Source organism: Betta splendens, chromosome 13 (genome assembly GCF_900634795.4).
Source record: "Betta splendens chromosome 13, fBetSpl5.4, whole genome shotgun sequence".
NCBI lineage: Eukaryota > Metazoa > Chordata > Actinopteri > Anabantiformes > Osphronemidae > Betta > Betta splendens.
In genome coordinates this window covers 16,643,720-16,658,446 of record NC_040893.2, presented here as the reverse complement: position 1 = coordinate 16,658,446, position 14,727 = coordinate 16,643,720, and the positions used below count along the sequence as shown (strand labels likewise).

The window sequence follows — 14,727 nt, the reverse complement described above, 5'->3', positions numbered from 1 at the left end:
TTTGGACATAAACAAGAGACTAATTAATACAGTATGTCACTTTCTGAGCAGCACCAGAACCAGTACTCAAATTATTAAAATAACACAGTTACACCACAGCTCTTCTCTGTTTGTTGTTTCAAAAACATGCAGGCGAGTTATTTTGCGCACAGCAGTTTTGTAATGACTTCAAGCCTCTGATTCTGTTTATTTTCCTCTGATTACCTGCACCACAGTTCAGTCACCATTTGATCTGAAGTCAAGCAAAGTGAGCAAACAGCGGGCGCTATCTCGCTCTGCCAGCCTCTCCTCCCGCTGCCTGCACACGCGCGACGCTCTCGTTCCGCCGCGGATCGCTGCTCGTCGGGGGGGGGGCACGCGTATGCTAATTTACTGGAGTGCACGCTAACTATTCACAGTCCAATGAGAGAGTGCAGATAAACCGACGCATGCTCTCAATATGTCGAATTCTGATTAGAGGAGATGGAAATGAGGCCTAGAAAAGATGTGCGGTGAGAAGAGTGCGGGCGCCAGGTTGGAGAAAACCTACAAAATCAGTTGAAAGGGAGGTCAATACTGGCCGCTAAAGGTAGCAGAGGCCGCACCGGGGTCTTAGTGCAGCAGATGATGCAGATGTGATGATGTTAAACACTGTTTGTTTACAGCTGACGGCCGCCATGACACGGCCGCCATGACACGGCCGCCATGACACGGCCGCCATGACACGGCCGCCATGACACGGCCGCCATGACACGGCCGCCCCAGTCCCGCACAATTGGCGACAACGCTTCTGGTGGAGAAAACCCAGCGAGTTATATCTCAATAATCCACTTACTCACTGGAAAAGAATGCAGAGGGGTTGTTGGTAAGCCGGCTAAGCCTCGGCCCATTCACGGCCGGATCGTCGGCTGGTAAGAAACGCCTTTGGCACAGAGAGCGCAGTTACATCGCGCGAGACGAAAGACAAACGAGGTGTTAAAATGTAAAAAAAAAGGGAAAAAACATTCGGTTGTGGAGTGAAAAACGGGCTTAGAATGAATGGAACACAGCCTCTGTTACCTACGGCGAGTTAGAAGTAAAATACTTAAGGATGAAGATTTATAAGGCGAGAACTGAGCGTCTGCTTGGTCTGACAGGTTACGGCAGCATCTGAAGGGCATGACGTTTCACTGTCTGAAGGACTTCATCACAAACATGAAAACCCATCCAACGAGGGGACATAACTTTTCCTGAACTATGTAGATCTGCTGAGAATCTGACCTCAGATGTGTAAGGTCACATCCTTCCACACAAAGCGTCACCTCATTAAATCAAAGCTTGTTCCCACCTGACATAGCGCCAGTGGCTGTTCAGGTGACGACATAATTATAGCTTATAAATCTTCATAGTCGCCTGCTGAGTATTTGTCTCAACTCATTTTAGCACAAAATCATATTAGAAAAATGTGCGTAATAAATTTTTAGGAATACATCTGTCATCATCTTTATTAACAGCATCTTTCACCATCATCAATAATGTAAAAACATTTATCTGCATCTGTGGAAACAACGTAACATGTTGATGCAGAAAACCTGAATAATGAGTCATCAGGAACCATATCAAGCCTTAAATGCATAAAATGCTCAGTGTTGCTGAATACAGTCTTTCTTACAGTCTTTATTACTTATTATTTTTTATTTCTTATTTTATTACGTTATCTTGGTGTTGTTTATTTCTTAATTTGAACTTTCAGATGAAGGACTTCTAAAATCTGCCAGTGACAGAGAAAGCATTCAAAAGGCTTTTCACAGCTACAAAGCAGCAGCGTCACATGACCCGCGGGAGGCGCGAGGCACCGAAGGGCCAGAGGCTGTGAGAAGCAGGTCGTAAAACCAGAAAAGGCAAGAAAGCACGCCCCGAAATTAAAAAAAAAAAAAAAAAGCCAGCACTCCACCTCCCAGAGCTCCTGCAGACACCACACACACACACACACACACACACACACACACACACACACACACACACACACACACACACACACACACACACACACACACACACACACACACACACACACACACACAGAGTCTAATTTATGAGTGGCAGGTGACTTCCAGCCAGGACGGGCTGCACAACGCAGAGCCACGTCCCCATCTGCTTGTGTTCAGCTCAAACACGCAAAAAAATGCACCGGAGTTGTGGAAAAAGCTTCAATTTCGCCCCTGAAAGTTGAGAAAGTACAAAGTGATGGCACACAGTCGCTGCAGTAAATCCTCCGCTCGGTGAACTCAGCAGCGGCTTTGTTGGGAGAAACGAAGGCCACGGACTCAAACATCTGCTGGTAACGTGTCCAATAGTGCCTTCATGTGGCGTGAGGCAGCTACTCTTCATTCTACAGCACAACAGATGAGGAGCTGCACCTTTCTGACAACCAGCGCTTTATCTTATCCCCAATCTTTTCGCACTGACCTGGTCTCATCCCAGATTCTAATTAGTAAATTAATTAGAGGGGTTCGTTTTATCTTTTATGGTGTGAGCCTCCACTGCCAGTCTTCATTAGTGCTGATTAGTTCCACAGTCAGAGTCTCTGCTTCTCTTTTGTCCCTGTGTTCACCCTGCTCTCATAACGCCAGACGCAGAGGCTGGATCGTGTTATTTGCACCATTTTGCAGCAACTTTAAAATGCGTTTCACAGTAGAACTCAGAGTTGACCATCAGCACTATTCCTGTGGACTCTGTCTGTTTGCTGGAAACAGATGGGTTGAATTTCCCCCCGCAGATAACAAAGCAGTAGCACAAAGTGAACCTGTGTTTAGCCAGGAATGCGTCTCCATCATGAGGGCGCTGGTGTCAGAGTTGGGGATTCTTGTGGGGAAATGATGCGTGAGAGCGCTGCGTCAGCGATGGAGGGATGCTGATGCACGGCGCTCCTCCGCTCCCCCCACGGATCGCACCTTGGCACCGCGGGACTGGGCTCAGCCTCATGTACTTATTTGTTCTCTATGAATTAAATCAAATGAGCTCAAATGCTGAGACAGAACAGGACGTTTCGCCCTCGGCCCCTATAATTAGCACTTCATCAGTGAAGTCGGGGCCCAGCAGATTTGTCTGTCTTTGCTGTGGTTGTCTGTCAACCAGACTATAAGCCGTGCATGCGTCCGCCCCACTCTGCCCTGTGGTCTGGAACCAGGGGAGGCTGCTGCATCATGCACATGTAAGAAGCTGAGCCCACGGCTGTGTCCGTATCTGCAGATTGCTTGTGCACGTAGCGCAAAACAAACATCTGCGTCTTATTAGATTTCCCGCCACAATTATTTTAATGGGCGATGTCATGTTACAACCTTGAGATTTAATGAAGCACAAATGTTTATTTCGCTTGCACAAACATAAATACATTTCAAATGATGTGAAAATGAATGAGTCACCACTTTGAAGGCAAATGGACGTCACCGAGTTGCTGAGGTCTCGGTTAGAAGTAAAACGTTCAGTCATGAGTCAGAGCGGTTTTACTGATATCCTGTTTATCAGGAGTTTGGGCCAAACTGAATTTAACCCAGTCACACTTTGTCTTATCTTATATATCTGCAGGGATCAGACACTGAAAGTGAGAGATGGGCTCAGATGAGGAGGAGACATACTGCACTCAGGTTTTAGGTTGAGCTTCTCTGATGTGGAGATGTGGATGTAAATGAGATCTACACACACCTGATGGTTTATTGTCATAAAAGGCATCAGGACTAAAGATAACTAAACAATAGTCTGACATCATCTTTTCTTTAAGTCTCAGATCCAGATGTGAGAAGCAGGGGATTTTTCTCACCAATCATATCCATGTAAAAATGTTGAAGTTTTAATGGCACGAAGAAGAAGAAATAAAACATCAAGCAGTGGAGCCATTTACGGCTGAACTTCTAAAAGACCTGCCTCTGCACTTCGTGACCCCTGACCTCGCTTATCCTCACTATCCCGGATCCCTGTGCTTCCCTTTGGGCCGCGCCTGTCGGAGCCCCATGTTTATGGGCCGTGCCTGATCACTGTCCACCTGCTCTTTTACTTCTCTCTGCAAAAAGGTTTCAATTCTTCTCATAATTCACCGCACGCGGGGCCGTTTCTGTCTTTGATACGCGTCTTCAGCACAATGCCAATAAAAATGAAAACACTAACTCGCTGCGCAGGAAAGTCAGCAAAACCAGACTCAGATATGCACTATTATTCACTGCCTGCGGTGAAAGTGAAACGCAATTATAACTTATATGGTAGCTGACATTCAGCCTCACGTGTCCACGTGATGTGCTGTGATGAACCTTATATTGTGTTATACAATATTAATGGTTCTTTGAGCTCACACTGATTACATCCAGTCCTTCTGCCCTTCCCCGACCATTCCACTCCACTAATTGACCTTCTGAAGGCCACGACCTGTGCAGCACACAGCGATAGAGCTTGCTCCCCGCTATCAAATTAAGTCTGTCTAAACCTCCTGTAGCTCTGGGCAGAGCGAGAAAGGGGGACGGGGTAACGGGAAAAGCGTATGGAAACTCAGAGCTGACAGGAGATGGTGGAGGAAAAGACGTCCGCACATACTAGGATTAAAGCCTGGTTCTCATGGGCCATGCATTCCTCCCACACAGCCATGCATGTGCCGTAACGGCTCTACATGTGAGGAGCTTCTCCTGGTTTGGCCTCTGTTTCCGATGACACCGTGTCTCTGACCCAAACCACACGAGCACGTCTGCAGCTCCTCAGCGCTTCCTCCAGCCTCTGTTGGATGCATGTATTATGCGTTGGAAATGCGACTACCAATGCACATCACACATAAACAGTATCAGCTTACATTCGCTGTATATCCTCATGCATGTCTCTCAAGCATAAAGGACTTTTACTGTATCCATCAAGAAGTGTCTTGTGCTTTGATGCAGTTCTGAGAGGCAGCCAGTCATATTTCTGTGGCTTCTATTAGCATCCAGAGCAGAGTAAATCAGCCGTGAATCCGATAATCTGCCTCATCCATCACGAGGATGAGACAGTGTCAGGAAGAACGGAAACCTCAGCGAGCGGCACGGAGCCGGACAACTGCTCTGTCAACTCAAGTACAAGTTGTTTTAATGCTCATCTTTGCTCGCAGATACTGAATAAATTATAGGCGACGGCCTCAGTTTGAAATACAGGCTTCAAACTTTTCCAAGAAATTGTTGTGGGGAGGAGGAGATGTAAAAGCAGAGCAAAGTCACAGACATCGAGGAGGAGATTGCACAGGGGGACATATCTGAGCTGTGTGGACTGCAGGAGACAAGTGGTCACTAAAAATAGAAAGTGTGATATTTTATTTATCACGTGCGCATGCAGCGTGCACACACAGACACACATTCCCTCCGCTGGTCTTTACACTGTGTGTGTGTGTGTGTGTGTGTGTGTGTGTGTGTGTGTGTGTGTGTGTGTGTGTGTGTGTGTGTGATGAGACAAACTGAGATTGTGCTTTTATGAGAACAATAAATGTGCACATCTCTGTTCTACTTTAGCCTCAGGTAGCAAATAGCTGCTGACATGATCCATTAAATCAGCGAGAGGGGATTCATGTCGTTCCGTTCTTTGTGTCGTATCAAACAGAGCCTTTATGTGCAGAACTGAGTCATGAACCAAATAAATTCACATTCTGCAAAAGCTCCACCCCAACCCACCTTACTGTAGATACAGAATAAACAGCACTTCTCAACGTTACAAGGAGTTTGACCACAGAAGCAAGGCATCATTGGAGAACTGTTACAAATGAACTTACAATGCGAATCTTAACTCCACCTCACTCACAGAATCTCAAGTCAAAGTAACCGGAGAGGACCCAGACAGACACACAAACATACACCCCGGCCGGTCGACCCTGGAGTCGAACCCTTGACCTTCTTGCTGGAGGTGTGACTGCTAAGCGCTACATCTTTCTTCAGTTATCACCCAGTGTGTACTAATGAGTCCATGGTCCAAGTTTTACAGCGAGATGATGCTTCGGCTGAAGGGTGGTTCTCACAGAGTGAAGTCATGACAGCCAGTGAGGATGATTGACAGGAAAACACATCCTCTGTCCATCTTATGTACAGCGCAGAAATATGAACAAACATATTATCCACAGTTTAAATGGTAGATAAATCATCACTTCCTGCCGCTGGACTGGCCCAACACCACATCACAGACCATCACCTTTGAAACATAATGTAGAATCCCTGATTTAGTTTTTGCAGCTTCATTTCCTTCTGATATAAGGAACTGACAGCATTTGAGGATCTGTGAGGTACACCCCCCCCCCCGCCGTCTCCTTGGGGCGGCACAGTGAGTGACCCGCCCTGGCTTGACTAGGTGCTCCCCTTTCCAACCATTTAATCTTGGAACAGCATCAAGATAGCGATCTGCCTTTAACCTCCACAGAGGGGACGGACACAAGGGGACACACTCTCCACTTCATCACTCAGCGTCGGGCAACGGTGGCATGCCAAACAATTCCATTAGCCTGCAGCCCCAAGCCCGGGGACGGCGGCACTGTCCTGAATGCACCGCAGCGCTCCGCTGCTGGAACAACCTCTTTCCTCCCAACATCCACGCTCTCATGTGTCAGCATACATAATGAACTCACTCAGAGCTACACTCAGCTTTCACTCCCAGGAAAAAGGCAGCCCCATCACTTTGAGTAGCTTTTTACAACTCAACGCTGATCAATTAATGACTAGAATGAGACTCTGAGAGACCGGCGTGCAGGAATATTACGGTGTTGCTGGGAGAAAGAATAGCACGGGGAGTGGGATAATAAACTCAAGCTCAACTCGCGGCAAATGCAACAGAGAGGCAATTTAGCAGCCATGTGCGTACGGTGCCTCTTACACATGCCAAGGTCACTAGCCTCATATACACGATTTATTTCCTCCTCATATCCAGGTGCCTGTCACACAGAAATGAGCTGAGACTTAAGTAGCAGCCGGAGCAATCAAAGCAGCACACACTGTTTAGTGCTTCCCGGACCTTACACAAGCCCAGGGAACAGAAGAAGAAGAAGAACAGAGGAAAGAACGCTGCTGGTTTATCACAAGCTGGAAACGTCCACGAGGGAGAGAGGAAGGAGGAGTTACTCACGGCTCCTATCACCTTTCCACCTCCAGCTCCCCTTGTGCTTCCCTGAGCCGTCCCCCGCAGCACAAACTCCTCTCAGCACCGCCGCCAGCACCGCCGCCAGCACCGCCGCCAGCAGCAGGGGCGTCCTGCGGCCGGCCATGCCTGCCGGCGGGGCTCGCACGCGGGCTGCAGCAGCGACTCACGGGCCGGGGAGCGCCGCGGCGCCCCGTTCCATCGTTTGTCACACAGTTGTAGGGGGAGATCCAAAGCACAGCCTGGTGTTGGTCCCGGGCCCAGACACAGAACCCGGCAGGTCACACAGTCAGAGCAGAGACCTCCTGCAAACGGTCCTCCTGACGGCACAGGATGCACAGACTGGCTGAAACTCTAGCGCTGGCGCTCAGATGAGCAAAGCCTGGATTCCAGGAGCTTCACGCTGACATATTGATCCCTCCGCTCCTCTCGTTCAGTGCTTCTCCTTGGAGTTGGGGATGGATTTAGAGGCGTCCTGGTGAAGCCGCAGCAGGAGAACAGGAGTTCACAGCAGCTGAGCGTGAGCTGAGGGACGGAGGCAGCGCTGGTTTTCTTCTCTTGCAGAGCAGAAGATGTCCAGGTCACAGGATGAACTGTGGCCACTGACGGTGACTCGCCGGTGATCCAGCAGCAGCCGAAGTCCCGTCGGCCACAGCAGGTAGTGACGGATGTGCCTGAGTGCATGTGTCCTTCTTCTTCTCTCTCTCTCCCTCCCTCTCTGTCCACCCACTACACACCTCACATCACATGAGACAGTGTTGATATGAAAATCAGGAATAAATCACAGAGACAGTTCATCACGGAGCAGCCTTGACTTTGTCAACAGAGCGTCTGAGAGAGAGAGAGAGAGAGAGAGAGAGAGAGAGAGAGAGAGAGAGAGAGAGAGAGAGAGAGAGAGCGAGAGGACTAGCAATCGAAGGAGGGAGGGAGTTACAGAGGAGAGAGACTGAGTGAGACAGCACGGAGGGGGTGGGTGTGAATAGCAATTTCTCAAGTGTAATGGCACTTGCACTTTTGCCTGGCTATGATGCTCTGATGCTCGTTGTCATCGCGGACGCTCCAGAGGGTGACGGAGCCGAGCGGCTGTGACCCGAGCTTCAACGTGAGCGAGGAACCGAAGCGGAATCACTGAGAATCACAGCGCTTCCGCGTTTGGATCAGAACAACTACTTCTCTGTACCGGTTTCCCAACAAACAGACTTCCACACAATGCGCCTACACAGACAGGTTCACAGACCAGTCTGACTGGATGTTAATGCGAATGTGACAGATGTGTAATTAATGCAAATTATTACCTGCACCGATTTAAGAAAGGTGTCATTAAATACACAAGATCATATAATGACGTAAATACTTTGATGGTTTCACAGTGGGACTACAGTGTGTGTAAACAACTTTAGGCTAATTTATGTACGTCTTTAATGATGGGAATGTTTAGGCATCAACAAGTTGAGCTTGTGTGCATTAAATAAATTAAGACGCTTAAGATCATCGATGTTGCAAGACATTTTTCTTCAAACAACATTATGCAAACAACCCCCGGAAAATGATCAGAAACAAGATATTCTGTTAAAAATGAACACACACACACACACGCGCGCACACACACACACACACACACACACACACACACACACACACACACACACACACACACACACACACACACACACTGTAAAAAGCCCGGGCTCAGCAGGTCTGGGTTTTGAGTTACGCTCCTCGTTTCCGCCGCCTGCTCAGCATGTGAGGAGGCAGGTGAGTGCAGGTCAACGTGGGAAACCAAAGGTGTCAGCCCCAACCCCCCCCCAAACACACACACCACCACCCCCTCCTATGCCCTTCATAACTTCATTGTGTCAAATGTAATTACCGGGTGTAATTTTTCCAAACAGACACGCTGTAATGCAAATAAAGGAGAATTACACGGTGAGGTCACAGTGAGGATAAAGATGTTTGATGTCGGTCTGACGGACACCTGGGTTATTGTGTTAGCGCGGACAACGACGTGCCAGTCATGTAATCCTGATGTAGCGGCTCCTCGGGAGCAGGCTGCTGGAGATGTAATTAATCCTGCTACATTAGCCACTGAAGGCCGCCTGATTAAAAGCGCTCTCTAATGATTAGACCTCTGGAATAATTAGCGCCGCCGCGACGACCGGCCACTCAGCCCTCAGGACGCCCGTCCACTCCACCACCTGCCGAATGCGACTGTTACTGCAGCTGCTCAGAGGCAGCGTGACGCAACCGCGCCGCAGGACGACCCGCTGACTCAGCGGCGCTCAGGCCTTCATGGTGCATGTGTTTAAGGTGAATCGCATCTTTGTTAATGTGCCTGAGAAAGAGATTAGGCTCCTGTTTACAGAGAACCAGAGGGTATTTCACAGGTGGATAACAGGTCTAGCCAAAACGCATCAATAACGCTCTTTGTCAGGTCACAGATCACAGATGCATTGATGAGAGATTTATCTTGTTATTACAATCTCAGCGTGGTTATTATAGACTTAGTTGAGTTCATTTGCTTTTTAAAGTAGCTCAGACGGACAAGCAAGGACACGAGAGCGAGTAACTGTCACTTTGACTTCTTGGCAGAAGACGCACACGAAGAGCCTGCAGCGCCGCATTTCCTCCTCTCTCTGCTCATTTCCTGCCTTACGTGCAGGCTACTGTAGCACGCTGTGGCTCCGCTGCACCGCTCACATGCATAAAAGATCACGCTCACTGCTGATACGTGTATAATTTACACCACAGCATCAGCTGGCAGCTGTGTGGGCACGTACACAATCTATAGGAAATCACTTGCATTCACTCACACACTGTAATCAGACAGGCCGGCGTGCTTCACGCAGCTTTGCTAATTGACAATGAAATTATAGGAAGTGTCACAGCTGGGTATCGAGGAGTAAGACGAATGCAGAGCGTCAGCTCACGCCGCGTCCTTCAAGTTTATCAAAGTGTCCCGACTCAAACAGGTACGAGCCTTCTAAAACCTCCTTCTGAGCGTCACATGCTGCAAAACCCGCAGCAGCAGAACTGCTCACTCTTCACTTTGAGCCACTGCCCGCAGGACTTCCTCCATCAAATGCTCACGCTTAGAAACGTGTTAAAATGCAAAGCGCTTGTGTTGTGTCCTTGTGCGCGAGCAGCAACAGTTGAGCTGCATGTTCCTTCTAATGGTCTCCAATCCCTTCAGGAACCTGCTTCTGCGAGCTGAATAACGTTTCTACAACCTTGTGCTTGAAAATGACACCGGTTATAATAAAACCTTGTCATGGTGGCGTCAGGTTTTCTTTTGTAATTTCTCTAATATAATAATATCTTAAGTTTTCTATTCATTCTCTGAAAAGCAGAAGTTAAAAGTCTTAGTGAAGTTCTCTGCACAGCGGTGCTGTTTGATCCTAATGTAAATGGTCCTGCACTTGTTTGGTGCTTTTCTCTCTCTTCACATTCACCCATTCACTCACAAACAGCTTATAATGACACCGTGGGGGCAACTTGGAGTTCAGTGCCTTGCTCAAGGACACGACGGGCACGACTCAGGGAAGCCAGGAATCGAACCACCGACCATATGGCCAACAGCTCCACCTCCTGAGCCACTGCTGTCCATGTACAACGCTCAGGGCTCTGTAACAACGTAGGCTGAACCCCCCCCACATTCTGCCAGTGTCATGTGTGAGGACGACAGCACCCAGTTGGGACGAGCAGGCGGAGGACGGGCCGCAGCGCACAGCTTGGAGCACAGCGAGAGATTCAGGGGGAGCTGGAGCCCGCTTCCTGCCAGCGACACACACTTCCAGATCACCAAAACAGGAATCAAACTACTCATGATCCTGTTTTGTCTGACTATAAGCTGCTCAACTCTCACGTCCAGCCCCCAGGACGTGACACTGATTCTACTGTGCTTTACTGGATGAACAGTTGGGCACTGTTTTAAGGTTGCTGAGCAGTAGGTGGAAATTCTGGCCATTACTTTAAATCAGTAGCAGACTTAAATCAGTAGCGGTCATTTGTCATAAACTCCAGCAAACCTCTAAAATTGTCGAATTAAACACAGACTATCCAAATGTTAGTGTTCAGCTTTAAAGTTCATTAAATTGCTCCATGTTATTCTCAGTGCGTTTGACTAGAATTTTAATTATAGTGTTTTGGAGGGCGGCAGATGGAGGCATAAATTAGCCATCAGGACTCTGGCTGCACAGTGACACTGCGTGATGACAGATTTTTTTTCTTCAACCTACATACCAGCGCTCTGAGCGACTCGTATTTCACTACTGTCTCATGCGGGAGAATTTGGGGTCCATCCACACCCAAGATGGGTTTTACAGCATGACACACGGCGCGGTGACATCTAATCCACAGGTTGTAAATACAGGTCGGCGCAGCATCTGTGGCGTAATGTGTGCGTGCAGTTCAAGTGCAGTTGGAAACATGAATTAGTGCGTGTGCTGCTGAGGCCCTGCTGTGTCTGGATGAGTTATGCTCCCGATGTATGGAGGGCGATAAACAGGACCACGCCCTGCATTCCCGGCATGGCCAGGTTACGATGGCCCACTCAATCAACAGCCCCGCACCGCCCACACCTCCAGCCCCCCATCCGTCTTCTCTGATACAAGCCGCACAGACATATGCAAAGATGCCCCCCCCCCCTCCAAAGTTACTCTCCAATCAACGGGAAGTCACGGAAAAACCACAGCTGAAGGTCAACCTGCCGTAGAAAAGGCAGCATACAACACAGCGGCAGCCCTTCAGTGTATATATGTATAGGTAAGCATAAAGTGGGCTGTTTGAAGCTGTGTGATCCAGGATAACTTTTATAGTCTAGTGACAATGATAATGAGTATTAGAATAGTCTAAATGCTGTATTACTACTAGCATCTGCTCTTTTATAGAGATAAATTGGGCTGGAGCCAGCTGCCTCCCCTCCCTCCCTCCCTGGTTTCATTCCCCATAATGGCTGTCGTCAGCGGTCTCACCTTGCAGTGAGATTCCAGCCTGCAGCACTATCACCCAGAATGCACAACACGCCGTGATTTACGGCTGCTGTTGCTGCAGGCCCATCTGGACAATGACCACTCATGAATGCTCAGCAGCGGGTTCAGCCTTTCGTTCGTTCTTCCTCCTCCTCATCCTTCCATATTTGCTGAATAAGATCTTCTGTTATTGACATTTCAGCTGTTTATGTATTAATGAAATAGCAATATCAGGTTTACTATATTACTGTATGATGCCAGAATGCTCACCTTCTTTCCAAACTAGGCCTTTGTTAACAGAAAAAGAGCCGGCAGGAGCTCACAGCCTGTAAATTGTGCTCGATATGAGCCTTGAAAAGACCACTCTGCTCTCAGCTCAGAGGTCCCTTCAGTCAAGCAGCACTAATGACAACTGCAGCACCCAGCATGTGCACACAAAATCAACAGCATCCTCACCCAGACACACAGACTCCTGCTTCTCTCTCAAGTACACAGTCATAATCACATAACCCTCAGTGAAAATGTGCCCCATTTATGGTTATGGGAGTGCCATAACTGTGAATGTGCATCTTTTAATGCCCCGTGCCACTAATTCGCTTTGCCTCTAATGTGCCTTTGCGCTGCAGTTTGTGTTCAGTGGGTTGTGTGACGAGAAGCAAGAGAAACATGTGGCGTCATCTAAGAGGTGTTAGAGCAACGGCAGCAGAGTCGGACAGGATTTGAGCTGCCAAAGGTACAGCGGACGTAACTACTGAGGTCAGCGTTGAAATATGTTCAGTGTCCAGCAGGTGGCAGTGTTGGCTTGAGCCAAGCGGAACCACCTTGGCCACTCATTCCAACCCAGGAGGACAGGGATTCTGGACCGGGATCAGGGTGGAGGTGCTGAGGTGGCACCTGGCAGCTGGGTCTTAAATTAAACTGTTAACGTTAGAGCCAAAGACCCGCTCATTATTTACAAGATCACTTCCACCACAGATTCATTGGCATTAATAATTTACAGATGATTTATACAATTTATACAAAGGATTTATAAAAAAATCCTTCAAGGAAAAGTTGGCTTCATTCAGCGACAGAAGAAAGAAGTAATGAAGTGACAGGTGAACAACATTGTGAGCTCTCGAATATTGGTGCTAATTTGTTTCCACATTCCACATTTTATGTATATATTTGTAAATCTAAAGTTGATTCTGGAAAAGGTGAAATACTGCATGTGACCAGTAGGTGTCACTCTAAACCAAGCATCTACAATCAGAGACGGCACCTGTTCAGCTTACATCATGTTTCATCAGTCTGTTTAGTCAATATAAATCAGACAGAGACTTATTCAATCATTTTCATTCATCATGGGGAACACAGAAAAGATCAGCTACTGATTTTCTAAATAATATATAAAACAACAAAATGAGAGAAAATGACAATAAACCTATGCAATAATATAAGACCACGGGCCACTATAAGAAGAGAGCAAATACATCCTTAACTTACAGTCAGTGTCTGTAGGTAAAATATCTATGATGCTTTGTTTTTTTATGTGATCTTCCTTATTGCATTTTTGTATCTTTTCATCCAATCCTCCCTGTTGCCTCTGGCTCCAAAAGAGGGCAGTAGAGCATCGCTCTGCGATGCATTCAGGGCCACATCGGCCTCTCAGCTCTGCTGCTAATGCGATTCTTTCCTGAAGCACATTCTCCTTGTGCCGTTTCATGGGGACTAATTACAGTGGCCTTCATCAGAAGCAAAATGCTAATGATTGAGCCGGTTTGTTCCCAAACTGGTGCCAGAGCGCTCGCATTGGGTGAGCGCTGACTAATTGCTCAAAGTAAACACACACGCTTACCTAAAGTGCTGTATATGTCGACATAATGCGCACATTAAACACACAAGTGTCGTCGCACTTCAGACGCCCCTTTGTGCAGCATTTCCCACTCTTTTGCGCCGTCTCCTTCATCCTGCTCTGCGAGCTGACAGACCAATAAGCTTTTAATCTCGTTCATGCAAACTTCTAACAGAAACTCTTTTTAATTGCCTAAAAAAATCTGCAGCGAAGGCATAACAGGATCTCCTCTCAGGATAGACTTAGTTTAGCTACAGATGGTGGATTAAGTTGAAAAGTAAGCCTGCGAGTTATTTTGAGGTGGAAACAGGATGAAAGAGTGAAGAACAGTGCAGCGTGTCACAATAAGGTGGTTAACCAACACGTGGGGAATAATCATATGGAGATGATGGTGGTGGCTCCGTGATTAATGGGCCCATTTTCTCCGCACAGCTTGGATAGTGGGCCTACGCGGCCCCATTACCAAAACGTCTCGAACCACCCAGTTCTTCTCCATCCTAGTATTAATCAGACAGAACTAGCCCTTCTCATCTGAAGATCCATGGAAAAAAACGCGTGTGTTTCCACTCTACGTCTGCTCGTGCATCTAAATAGCTGTGTCAGAGCATCGCGCCGCTAGGATTCAGCGTGAGATAGGAGGAAGAGGCACAGCCGCGCTTCCATCCCCTGTAATTGCTACTTCGCGGTGGCCAGGAGCGGATGCGGGGACATGCTTGTGTGTCTTCTCCCTTATTTGATGGACTACAGGGAGCGGGAGTGGCAAACACCGGCCACACCAGCGCCGACACGTGCCAGTCTGCCTTTTGGAGCAATATGCAAATCCGCTGGTAAATTTCATTTTTC

General features: G+C 47.8%; 1 protein-coding gene across 8 annotated transcripts in view; it reads right to left on the bottom strand.

Moving 5' to 3' along the window:
• robo1 (roundabout, axon guidance receptor, homolog 1 (Drosophila)) overlaps positions 1-14,727 on the bottom strand; it is a 172,667-nt gene that overhangs the window by 121,017 nt on the left and 36,923 nt on the right. The window contains exon 1 of one of the 8 annotated variants that reach the window (XM_055513886.1): positions 7,072-7,902. The exons of 6 other annotated variants lie outside the window; for them this stretch is intronic. In XM_055513886.1, the coding sequence (XP_055369861.1) occupies positions 7,072-7,210 (139 nt within the window). In that variant the 5' untranslated portion in view covers positions 7,211-7,902. Of the gene's footprint in view, positions 1-7,071; positions 7,903-14,727 lie in introns of those variants that run through there. One more of the 8 variants, XM_055513887.1, reaches the window with a different exon arrangement.